The sequence below is a fragment of the Chanodichthys erythropterus genome, chromosome 10 (assembly GCF_024489055.1).
Source record: "Chanodichthys erythropterus isolate Z2021 chromosome 10, ASM2448905v1, whole genome shotgun sequence".
Lineage (NCBI taxonomy): Eukaryota > Metazoa > Chordata > Actinopteri > Cypriniformes > Xenocyprididae > Chanodichthys > Chanodichthys erythropterus.
In genome coordinates this window covers 21,540,797-21,553,658 of record NC_090230.1, presented here as the reverse complement: position 1 = coordinate 21,553,658, position 12,862 = coordinate 21,540,797, and the positions used below count along the sequence as shown (strand labels likewise).

Genomic DNA, 12,862 nt, shown 5'->3' with positions numbered 1-12,862 from the left:
AATAATTTTATTTATTTTTTTAGAAAATGAGCAATGGTTTCTCTAGATAAGACCCTTATTTCTCATGAGATTTCTGTAAACGGTAATTTTGACCTTTAACCGTTTGGAGGCCATTGAAGTCCACTATAAGGAGAATAATCCTGGAATGTCTTCATCAAAAACCTTAATTTCTTTTCGACTGAAGAAAGAAAGACATGAACATCTTGGATGACAAGGGGGTGAGTAAATTATCAGGAAATTTTCATTTGAATGTGAAATAATCCTTTAAATGATAATATTAGCATTCGTATATTGCACCACATCACAACCAGTTGCATTCACAACCTCACGAAATACACTTGACACTGGTTTGAGCATCAATACAAGATAATCTTTATTATAACACATGGGCTAATAGAGAAATACAACATTTGGTCCATTAAAGAAAAGAATGAAAAACAAGATTGTAAAGATATAAAATCAATGCAAATGCATGACTTTAAGAAAACAACAAAATGCAGTTAAAACTTAAACTACCTAGAATGTTAAAGTCTTAGCACTTAACTTCTAAACGCATTGAAGTACTCGACTGCAAGAACCCATGGCCTATCTGCAGCGCATCTATAAAATATTAAAACACTTGATAGTTTTTCCAGACGTCTTGTAGATGGCCAGTTAGTACTTGCATTGGCAGGTTTTTCATATTGTTTTTTGAGACTGACAAGTCGACTATGATAAAAATTAATCAAATGAACCAATAAACCATAAAGGCAATTCTCCAAATATATTAATACATATCACAGAGAGGTTGGAGTGGAAGTACTTTACAGTCCAGGAGGAAGCTTGTGACCAAAAGATCTATAATCAAACAGGTCAATCAGCAGTACATCTAATCTTGTAGATCTAAAACGACAATTGAACAGATGAGTTCTGAAAAAGTCTTATTTACTGAGCATTGCAGAAAACGTTAACCAGTGAGCTCTCACTTTTAACGCCAACGGACTTGGTCAAAGGAACTTCCTCCGAATAGGCTAATTCGTCTTCACAGAGCTGAGGTACTAAACTACATCATTATCCATCATCTATGCTTAACTAGACTAGATCTTCATAAAGTTCATATTATGAGAACATTAAAATAATCAAAGACAATATCGATAATTTTGAAAATAACCAACGACCCCTCCAAAAAGTAACTGTTGTTGATATGCCAATAAGGACAGTGGCAAATGGGCTCAAACATTAGCATGTCTAAGAGCATTCATGAGACTTCTGCTTGGAATTTAGTAGTTGTTAATAAAAATATCCAACAAAGTCTGTCAGTTTGGTTGGGAAACTACATTTTCAAATCACTTTGAAAATGTCCAGTTGCATGGGAAGCTTCAATCAGGTAAAAACAAGGGTGACAGCAGAATTTCAAGGGGTGTTAGTTTGGTGGAGTCAACAAAAATAAGATAATTTCTGTATAAGGGGTCATTCCTGGGCAGCTACAGCAGGACAGCACAATATAAACTGTAATATAACTGTAGTGATCAGCATCTGCAGTACAGAGCAGCAGGAAATTCGCTGCCCAGAAACCCCTACGGTCCTGTGTCGTAACGGCTGCAAGCTTGCTTATGTGTTTCGAATGCCAAGAGCCTGTTCCAGCTCCTGTCTCCTTTGCTGAACCTGAGAGAAAGAGAATGTGAGTGAGAATGTCAATAAAAAGGAGCGACTTCCCATGTAACCTTTAAGATTTTAAACAATATTTCACAGTGGCAAAATAAGGTAACGGCAAAGTATAAAGCATCACCTTTGAATAGAAATAACGGCACACGGCCTCCTGAGCCCAAGGCTGGTAGTAGAACTCGGCTCTCCTCTCCTCCTCTGGGTTTCCTACCACATCCGTCATAGTCTGCAAGGACAACGAATTCAGACGGCATCAGCAGAATATGACACAACGGTTACTGATTAATGGCTTTTGTCTGGAGCAACACACTTTTAGAAACTTGTCACAATATTCAATCCCAAGGAAATACATGCAACTGCTGTCTAACAGATGGTACATTTTTTGATTGATAAATTACACTTGAGCAAACGGAGACAGCTTCATTTCTCCTAGCGATTTAGAAATTAACCATCCCATACGATTGCCTCTACAGCAACCTCCCAACCCCCAAAGTCTTTACAAATCCAGTCAGTCCACTAACCAACACTCAGCTGAGCAAACACACAGATGGAGAAAGACTACAGCTCCGGGCGAAGGTTAAACAACATCTTCCGACTAACAAATTTAGTGCAAGCATGTATGAAAACTACAGGTTGTACGAAATAAAATGGAGCTTCCAACTTCACCTGTCCACAAAAGAATGGTAATTTTTATGCTACCAGGACCAAAAAGTATAGTAATTAGGGATGGGCATTTTTCCAAAATATTGTATTGAACATTTGGGCTCGTAAAAAACGAATATTCGAATATTTGTTTATTTAAATGAGGTTAAACGATAAAGACGCTATTGTTTTATATTCATCAATATTTTGTAACCATTTCTGAACAAGCTTACGATTAGGCAGTATACACAACAAGCTTACATTATATCTTAAGGTTTTCTTTTAGTTCAAAGCATTAAACAATATGTGCAAACAGAAAATATTAAGAACAAAAGCATTTAAGCTCAAGCAGTGCGAGCGGGAAAATACTAATAAAGCAGACAGCGCCAGTTATTGTACAAAACGTACATAATACACTCGAGTCAGTATATGGTTATTGTGTTTATATTGTTTCACATGTTCATGTTGAGAAAAACAATAATATCCACATGCTCTGGTGAGAAAACAAGCCGTGCTGACAGACGTTGCAGAGACACAAAGATAATAATACATAACTGTGTGCTAAGCTAAGTTTCTAACAGTAGCACTGTTTTGTGTATGTAAATATATCTCCCTCGACGAAACTTAAAAGAAAGCAAACGTCTCAGAATCATTTTGCTATCAGATAAGTTATCATCTTGGCTCACTGTGGGATAACTTAAAGCTGCGCTTACCTGTCGTGAATGCAGTGATGGACAGCTCACTCGACGGGTGTTTTGATTTCATGTGCTTTCTCATTATGGTGTTGATATTATGATAACTCAGTTTCATTAATTAATTTGATCAAAGGTAATTCCATTTTGTAAGATCATTTTCATCTAAGTAATTCCAAACTTTGCGAGGCAGATGACAACATTATGTGACGATCAAATAAAATAAACTTTTTAAACACGCTCCACAGCGCCACCCGGTGCATTTATAACTGCGAGTTTTAGTGCTCAGGATTTATCATGGATTCACTGCATTTACGGCCAGCAAAGCAACATAGTAAAATTCGAATAGTATTTTTTATTTTTCGTATATTAATTACAGAACAAATATTCGACTTTTTGTGCACATCCCTAATGGTAAGAAGAAGTTTTTTGGATTCTACTAAAAGTTAATGTTTGCACAGGTATTCCAGTATTCGGCCTCACCTTCAAGTCTCTGCACTGCGACTGGAGCCAGTCGTTGATGAAACCTTGCGGGTCTCGTGCAAAGCTCAACATGAACTCCCTTTGAGTCTTCAGCTGGTTAATAGTTTCAATGGTCTCATGGATCTGAGGGAACAAGCAAACATGTGTGAGGGATCATGTTTAACATTTTAACTACACAGCAATTAGTTCTGCTTCACTACTTTGGATTGTAAGAAAATATTAACTTTGTTACTGAACTGCAGTATGAGAGCAATCACACTCAATCTTGCCAAACATCATTGAGGTTTTATTGTAGTCTGAGCTTTCATTAACAAAAACTGTCACAAAATACAGAGTTCAAACACTGACTGTGAAGGACGTAGGTTTAGACTGTTGCAAACTGACTAGTGAGCCAACTGGGTCAAAGGGGAATAACCAAAAAGGAAAAAAGAAAAAAAAAAGAAAAAAAAAAAGCTCAAATGTATGTGTGTGAAAGTTCACAGCACCATTTACTCAAATCTGATTAGAAATCAATAATGCTTAAGCCTATAAACACTAGAGGTTGCCAATATGGGTTTTTCCAATGCCTGATCCTAATATATAATACAAATTCTTGAGAACAAAAACACATTTGGGGAAATTTTTGAAAACAGATAATCAATATTAAACTTCATCCCTATATATATATATATATATATATATACACACTTTTAAAGAGGGAATGAAAGGAAGTGAACTTTCACTCAAAGCTGATTTATTTTGCAGACTGAACAAATTCACAATCTCTCATGCAAAAAACATGATTACATCAAGCATGTAGTAACCATGGCAACAATGTAACCATGGTGAGTCTGGTTGCAATCCCTGAAGTGGTTTCTAGACTACTAAAGTCTCTTAGCAAACAGGGAGGAATAAAAATTAAACATGCAAGGCTCAACATTAAGGATTTTTTCTACTGGCCCAGTCAGGGCAGTGGTTCAAATTTTTAGTTGCCCTGCCAAAATGTTCTCTTGCCCCACAACAAAATATTAATAAAGTAAAAGAAAAGAAAATGGGCCTATAAAATAAGCCTTGTTATCATGCAATATCAGGCTGATATTTGGACAAAAACAGCGCTCTGTTTATTATTGACTATATTAAATTCTATAAATATGAAAAATATACAGGGTCATTTTTGCCCCTTATCTTGAATTATGGGGCATTCTAAATGCATTTTAGTAGACAATCATACAGTGAAAGCATACACTAAATATGCACGCACTAGTCTAACCTACTAGACAACATCACATAGTTCATGCATGCACTCAGTCACAGTGCGTGTTTTGTTTTGGTAAAGTGAGGGACATGCTCGATAATTTCAGATCGTTAAATCAACAATTAGGATATCATTGATGATATATATCGCAAACCCTACAGCAACGTTCCGTCTACTGTCCCGAGCGTCGTTTACACCAGGCAGTCCTTATTGTCGAGCCCTGACATGAAAAGAGCTGATGGAAAGCAGGACCCTTTTTCCTGGACCACTCCCTGTCTTTTATCCACAACAAAACATGCAGACCTGTGTGACTCATGAGTCACTTATTTGCAGCACACAAGCACAGGATGTGCCACAAAGCAACATCGCTGATCTTCAGAGTGAACGAGAACAGAAGCGTTCTCCCCTGTGGTGATGTGCAGAGCACTTTGAGGACTGTTTATCCAGCCAGAACAAAGACGCAACTTTGGAGGCTCTCGTCCACACGCAAAACTCTCCTACCTTGTTGTCGAGGCCTGCGATCTCCTGCTGACTGGCAGTGGACAGCAGGAAAGAATTCATCTGGGTCTTCAGGGTGTCATCCACTTCCACGTCTATATCATAGCACGCCGTCTTCTTCTGGTCGTTGGGATCCACACTGAGACACAAACGGATGTTCAGACATTACATCACAGATGAGGAAGAAAACGGTTTTGAAGAGCATAACATTGCCAGCAGTTACCTTATGACGTGGTTGATGATGATTGGCTCGGGGGGCATCAGTAGCGCATGCAGCCGCTGAGGGATCTCAGAGAACTTCATCCTCTGGGTTTCAAAGATCTAAAAACGAGGAAAACCAGAAATAATTGGATTTCAAAGATCTAGAAAGAACTGACAATTATTGGGTTTCAAAGACCCCATTTACACCTGGTGTTAAAATGCATTTTTCGTCGATCGGATCACAAGTAGATGAGGGAGACACATTTCCGTTTACACCTGGTGTTTTAATGTAAATGCATTTTTTATTTTCTATTTTTTAGATCTTTCGATCATAATAGATGAAATAAGGTCACGACATTTACATATGAACATGACCAGAGACAACGGAAATCAGCAGCTTTCATTTCTGCTCTGACAGCCTTAAGACCGGCCGAACGATGCGAGTGTGTTACAAATCAGAAATGGTGAGAGAACATTGTGCTTGGTACATTTTTCATCTTCAGACCAAACTTGGGTCTTCAGCTGACAAAGTTTAAAATCCCATCTGGTTAGCACGCGTCTCATAATGTTTACGCATTAGGTTAGTAGGTGGACAGTAAGCGGTTTTAGTAGCTGTTCAAACATATTCAACCACATGAGCGTTTCCACTACAAAAGCAATCCGGTCGAATGCGTTTTCAACTACCTCTGGAAGCGGTCGAAAGTGGACAAGCTCAGAACTTTTAGACTCTGTTTACACCTGTATTTAGTGTCGTCTATTTGTGATCCAGTCGACAAAACGCATTTTCATATCAGGTGTAAACAGGCCGACAGATCTAGAATGAGAACCAATAACTATTAAAAGTATTTTGATAACTATTCAAAATATTTCAAAGATTTAAAATGAGAAGAATGGTAAACTATTGGGTTTCAAAGAACTGAATGAGAATAAGAATAACTGTCAGTTCCTATTTAGAAACTGTTCAAAAGGTATCAGGGTCAGAAATTAATTTTTCTCCAGAGTCATGACTATTCAGTGCTACAGAAACTGAGAATTACGTAACTGAGAAATGTGAGAACAGTAAGCCATCTTCTGGATTTAAAAGAACAAGAAGAACCAACAATTATTGCTTAAAATTCATTTGAAGCACTTTATCCAATCAATCGCATATTGAACAGAAATAAGGTCTACTACAAACAACTAGTTTTTGTACAACTTCCTGAAGTCATACAAAAGTTAAATGCATTTTCAACTAATTATTTGGTGTTTATTAAAATGGGGTGCCATTTTTTGAGCAGCAGTCTAGAAATTTCAAATGTATTATTAGCCTTTAAATGTCACATAAAACTGCTTTCCATTGGCTCAGACGGTAAATTTTCCTGTCTATTAGGGCATTTCCAGTATAAGACTGCATTGAGCAATTCACCTAAGGTTAGTCATCTAATAACCTATGGTTACAGGGTTAAAAGCATCAAAAGACTCCAGTTTGTTACCTGCTGGAGGTATTTGTCACAGTTGATGAACTCTCGTTCATGAGGGTCCTGGAGTTTGTGGGTCTTCACATACTGCCACAGAGCCTGAATGATCACGGGTCGAGTCTGAGTGTGGATCCCCAGCAACCGGGCCAGCCTGGGGTCCAACTTAAACTGAGGGGGCTAGAAAGAGATTGATATGTCACATTTACTCAAAATAGTACTGAATGAAATTCAAAGACAATATAATCCAGCAGAGACATTTATCAGTGTGAGATGGCACCACCTGCTGGTGCTTTCTCAGGATCAACAGGGGCTATGTTTGGAATAGCATACTACATGCATCATCACCTGGTAGTCCAGCATGAGCAGTACAGTACAGCGGACCCCAACATCTCCGGGCCTCTTCACCTGAAATCCGTCAGTCTCCTGAGTCGTGGCTGTTCGGTGCCACTGAAATCAAGACAAAGAAACTGAAATAACTGACAACTGGTACAAAAGTGACAACAAAAAAAGATCTAGTGGATAGTGCATCAGTGAACTGTTTTTAAAGTAATACAGTTGAGAAATGCACTTTTATGAATCTCACCTCCACCAAATGATTGTCCGGTCCATACAAGTCTTTATCCAACTCAATCACTAAAGACTTGAAAAAAGAAGAAAACTTCCTCTTCTGCTTGGTGGCTTCATACTTTGACACAGCAGTCTGAGGATGAGGAGGAGAGAAAATTAAGAGCTTTCAGAAATAACCTAAAGTCATTAAAGAGTTTGACTCGAAAGCCTCACTTACGTCTTCAAGAAGTCGTCCCTCCACACGCAGCTCCCAAGATGCAACTGTACCCTCGCCGTCCTCTGCGTCGGGTTTGGCAGGATTGAAGGTGTTGGAGATAAATATCCGTAGTTTTCTTTTTTGCTGCACAGAGCAAAGAAACATTGAGTGACACCTTTCAATCAAATATAGTTCAAGCACATAAACGAAGGAAGCTCAGCCACAATTTTGTTCTTCTAAAGGAAGTACTTGACCAAAATATATCCAGAACAATGCTGGTAAATAATCTGCATGTACCTTGATGGGTCTTTTGAGAGCTTCCTGAATATCGAGTCGTTTGCGCATAATTGTCTGGTCAAGTTTCCTCTCAAACGCCAGCAGGTCCATGTACGCCTGAGACTCAGGAACAAGTTCTCTGATCTAAAATAAGAAAAGTAAGATGATTTAAATAGCTTTTTAAACCATATCTGTCAAGCTGTTTTCATCACAATCAGCCACATTTTTAGTTGTTCAGTCTTTGAGCTCAATTTCTTCTTATAAACTGATACAAACAAGTTTTTTTTTTTATTTTTATTTGCATGGGTAGAAAAAGTATACAGGGGAAAAAAGCAAGCCAATCAAACAAAAAACATGGTGTTTATTGAGGCAGTCTACTTGTAAACCTAGTGGCATAATTTGTGCAGTACATCTTGAATGGTTTAAAGCAGGGGTGTCCTGGTCCTGGAGGGCCACTGTCCTGCAGAGTTTAACCCCAATTAAACACACCCGAACCAGCCAATCGAGGTCTTACAAGGCATACTAGGAAAGTTCCAGTCAGGTGTGTTGAGGCGAGCTGGAGCTAAACCCTTCAGGACCATGACCCTCCAGGACCAGGACTGGACACCCCTGGTTTAAACACTATTCAGACTTATTTGAGCAGTTAAAAATAACAGATTTCATGGACACTTACTCTTTGAGGTAGGATTTTATCAGCCATTTTCTTCTTCTTGGCACTAAAATGAAAAACAGCACTAGCAATGAGATCAATTAAGTTACTGATAATTTCAGGTACTGACAAAATCAAGTGTAAACTGGACTTACTGTTGGTTGCGATTCTGTTGCTGGACCTGCTGGATCTGATTTGGCGCCGGTCGCTTGCGGGACGGGTCCATGACTGGCATGCCAGGACGGGACACCGGACTGGCCCCGTAACCTGGGGGACCCATAGAGGGTCCCTGAGGGGTCATACGACTGGCTGGAGGCATTCCTGGTCTCTGCAAAGGTAGGAATGAAGGACGGTTATCTGAATGTAAGATGACCGTGAGATCTGCTGATTCAATGTGATCTCACTTCTTTTTTTGGCGTGGTATTTATAGAGCAATATGAGAAACTGCAGCCATAAATATATTTATTGAGGAAAAAAAAAAAAAATAATTAATAATAATAATAAATAAATAAATAAATAAATAAATAAATAAATAAATAAATATATATATATATATATATATATATATATATATATGAGAGAGAGAGGGAGAGAATAATAAAAGATAAAGTTGAAAATAAACATTTGATTGAGTTCTTAAATGAATGGATTTTGTATTGGGGTAATAAAAAGAGAAACCACTGTAACTACTAAACCATTGAATAGTTTTTTTTTGTACTATTTTGATACAGTTGTAATAACAGCAGCATTTCTCTGGCTGAAGGACGGTTCGCCTCTTGTTGTAAATGTCAAGGGCCAAACATTGCAGTCTATTCATGCTGGGAAAGGGCATTTAAAAGAGTCAAGTGCTGAATAAAACGCTCCTGCCGTTCCTCTGCATTGTGTTTATATTCCTTTATCAAACAACCTTGAATCTCAACTCAAATAATTAGAGATTGCAAACTGCATTGTGGAAAAATGCTAAAACTATGCTTTTCTCCAAAATAAAAGAGTATGTGTGTTCAAAGTTTTACTGAAGGATGTATACAAACGAGAAAAACAGCAAAACGAAACCTAATATATCCTTGAATGCAAGACAGCCAGAACAAATTCTCCACATATTTTTTCCTAATTGTAAAACTTGTGACTGTTTATAATTCTTGACTAACATGTGATGGAGAGCCAGTGTTGCTCAAAACTGTGTCCTTATTGTTCTTTAGATCATGCATATTGTAATTGTTCATGTGGGGTTTTACTGTTTTATTTCCTGTTAGAGGAGTGGGCCTAACCTCTAGGGATGTGCACACCCTGGGAGGAGGGGAATGCTCATTTTAACTAATTTAGGAAATATATCAGTTGTGCAAATGACAATGTTGTATTTTTGTATTGTTTTTAAACTCGTCTTTACTATTTAGGGAACTGGCTGAAATATATAGAAAGTCAAGGGTTAATTTTACAGAAAATTGTATGTGTGGTTTAAGGGTGTTTACAAGTGAGGAACAGGGGAACAGAGTGGTTTGGAGATTAAAACAAAGGTTGTTATTGCCGCTTGAGCATGAGAAACTTCTGTCTCCAACAAAGGAAGTTGGTGCTCTTTTTTTTTTGGATAATTTTTGTAAGCTTTGTTTTTATTTTTGCTCTTATACATTGTTTTATGGAGCTTTTTGCACTTCCTTGTATTAATCTTCTTCGGGAAAGACCCTTAATCGGATGCCTGGTGTGATTCTCCTTGTGTCCGCTCAGGTCAACTATCACACAACTCCAGTGATGGGCAGAAACGAGTCACAGTAATATTACATTTTGTTGTAACTAGTAGTGTAACTAATTACTAATAAGATTTCAGTAACAATATTACAATTACCATCCATAAAACAGTTACTTAATAAATTTCAATGTCTCAAAACAAAACATTCTCCCACAAACTTATGTGATTTCTTTTGATAAAATACTGAAATATAATCAATTAATGAGATTAACACAACACTTCTACTTAAAATCCAGCATTAATCTCCATTGAGTGTTTGTAATAACTTCTGACTGCAATCCAATGTACATTTTGGTCAAATGATGAGACAGAAATTTGTTATTAACATTTTAGAAGAATTTTATGGGAAAGATACACAATTACAACTTCTGTACTTGAGTAAAGTTGGTTTTATATTCGCACATTCGGACATCCGTATTCAATAGTCTTGTTAATCACACTACATTGGACATTCAGTGGACATTCACAAGTAAATATGCCATTAAAACAATACTTGCCTATTTTGATCGACTGTGAAAAATGTTGTAAGTTGACAATCGTTGGTTGTCAATATCATGTCGCTGCTTAAAATTCGCAAACATTAATTTACTGCACATTTATTGGAAAGTCTGAATTTATCAGAAGTCCGAATGTGCGAATATAAAACCAACTTTACCCAAGTAACTTCTGTGGGGTGTGAGGGAAAAGTAACATAAGTAGTATGATTAATTACTTTTGCCAGAAAGTAATAAGTAATAATATTACTTTTGAAAGTAACTAGTAATGAGTTTTGAGTAACGAGCCCAACACAATAGCATTTTAGTGACCCTAAAGGAGCTTTTTGAATGGATGAGTCACAATATTGAAGCACACAAACAATGTTTAATAAAATAAGTGTGGGTAATCACCTGACTCTTTATACAGACGCTCATTAAAGCTTAAGATGCTCTTAGGAACATTTCAAATCATGCTGAGAACACAATTCCCAAATTCATGTTCATTTTTCAATTCAACTTTTCACTTGAATGGTTTGCTGGTAGTATAATAGAAAAAATATATATTCGACTGAGGAAAAAAACGCAAAAAACATTTCCACTGGTGTTCTCAGGCACACTGCATGCATTATATATTAACATCAACATAAACACACTGACCATCAATGCAGCCAAACCCATCAGGTGATGCTCTTGTAGGCCCCAGCAACACACAAACCCCAGTGTTTATGCGGGAAACTCCCCTTACACCATCAAAACTAACGGCTGATTCATTTTCTTTTGTTAATTTAATTGAAACTCACAAAAATAATCTGGTTTATTGACCAGAAACGTATGAAGTTTGATGCTTTGCAGTGACCTAATACTCAAAGCAACACCAGTGCACGCGCGCATAATAATACAATGTATTCTAATTTGAACACTTTTAATTAATTCATTCATGTCAAAACATTCAGAATGTTTGGTGCATTTAATAAAGCCACGAATCCTGTATGCAGACATTCAAACAAACCCCCTGCGATTAGGTTCGGCTGCTTCTTTGTTCTCCTCGCGCCTTACCGGGTATCCAGGCATCGGTGATCGATACATATGGTTCTGCGGGCCGCCGGGTCCCATCCGTCCCGAGGGCGTACCGGGACCCATACCGGGCCCTGCACCGGCTACTGGAGGTCCGGGTCCCAATGGAGCTCCGCCGCCTCCGGGTGTCGCAGGCTGAAAACCACTACGCGCCGCCATCTTCTCCGCGAGCCGCAAACGGAGCACCACCGGTGTGATGTGAACGAGTATCGCGAGAGTTGAAGAGCAACAACGACGAGTAGTCTCGCGAGATGTGCAGTGATCCCGCTTTCGCAGCGACGACATTTGATGAATATTTATATCGTTCTGTTATCTGATGATGATCTATATTTCTGTTAAAGAAGATGAAAATAAAAATGCAGTTTATTCATAATACGATTGCATTTATTAATCATAAACATTTTGTATTTAATAATACAAATGGTAATCAGGAATGAAATACTTTTATGTTGACTCTTGTGGTTTTGTAAAAGAAAGAGGCTACAAAAACGCATGGTTTGAAATAAAAAAAAATAAAAAAATTAAATAAAAAAAAGATGAATACAAAATTGAGCGTTTTTTGACGCGTGGCCCAAATGGATGGGAATAAATTCACACTACATCCGAAAGAGGGAGACAAACACCCAAAAACAGTCATTAGGCTATTAAGTGATGGACTAACAACTCTGATATCAAAATAAAGCATTAACATCAAACAGTAATGACATTTTCTTATTACTTTGTGCTTCATCACTTTTGAATTTAGATATTAGATATAGTTATAAATAAAAACACAACATAAAAAGAGAACAGTTATAGAGAATTAAGAGAAAGGGTCAAAGGTCATCATCTATTGCAGTTACATGAATGAAACATCACATGGCTTTTAAAAATCGGTCCCAGAATCAAATCAGATCCAGGCAGAAGTCAAGCATCTCTCTCTATGTCCTTCATTTTGACATTTGGGCTGACGTCCTAATGCACAGATTTATACACACACACAGTGGCTCATATAAGCACTCACTGCGGTTGATTAAGAGGGCCGAGCAG

The 12,862-nt window shown here is 37.7% G+C and overlaps 1 protein-coding gene across 1 annotated transcript; it reads right to left on the bottom strand.

Annotated features, from left to right (window-relative positions):
* Window positions 1–325: 325 nt before the first annotated feature.
* On the bottom strand, window positions 326–12,013 carry smarcd1 (SWI/SNF related, matrix associated, actin dependent regulator of chromatin, subfamily d, member 1). The gene is made up of 13 exons (XM_067398826.1): window positions 11,816–12,013; window positions 8,695–8,867; window positions 8,564–8,606; window positions 7,912–8,034; window positions 7,636–7,758; window positions 7,435–7,551; window positions 7,197–7,298; window positions 6,867–7,028; window positions 5,417–5,514; window positions 5,197–5,332; window positions 3,462–3,584; window positions 1,769–1,870; window positions 326–1,644 (listed from the first exon to the last, which is right to left on the bottom strand). The coding sequence occupies exons 1-13, from the start codon at window positions 11,990–11,992 to the stop codon at window positions 1,591–1,593; spliced, it is 1,533 nt and encodes a 510-aa protein (XP_067254927.1). The 5' UTR covers window positions 11,993–12,013; the 3' UTR covers window positions 326–1,590.
* Window positions 12,014–12,862: the final 849 nt, after the last annotated feature.

Coding starts and splice junctions, on each gene's coding strand:
- smarcd1 (XM_067398826.1), bottom strand. CDS start 11,992: ATGGCGGCGCGTAGTGGTTTTCAGCCTGCGACACCCGGAGGCGGCGGA. Junction 1,871..3,461: donor CGCAGTGCAGAGACTTGAAG/GTGAGGCCGAAT, acceptor TTGTCCTTGCAG/ACTATGACGGATGTGGTAGG. Junction 1,645..1,768: donor GCCGTTATTTCTATTCAAAG/GTGATGCTTTAT, acceptor TCTTTCTCTCAG/GTTCAGCAAAGGAGACAGGA.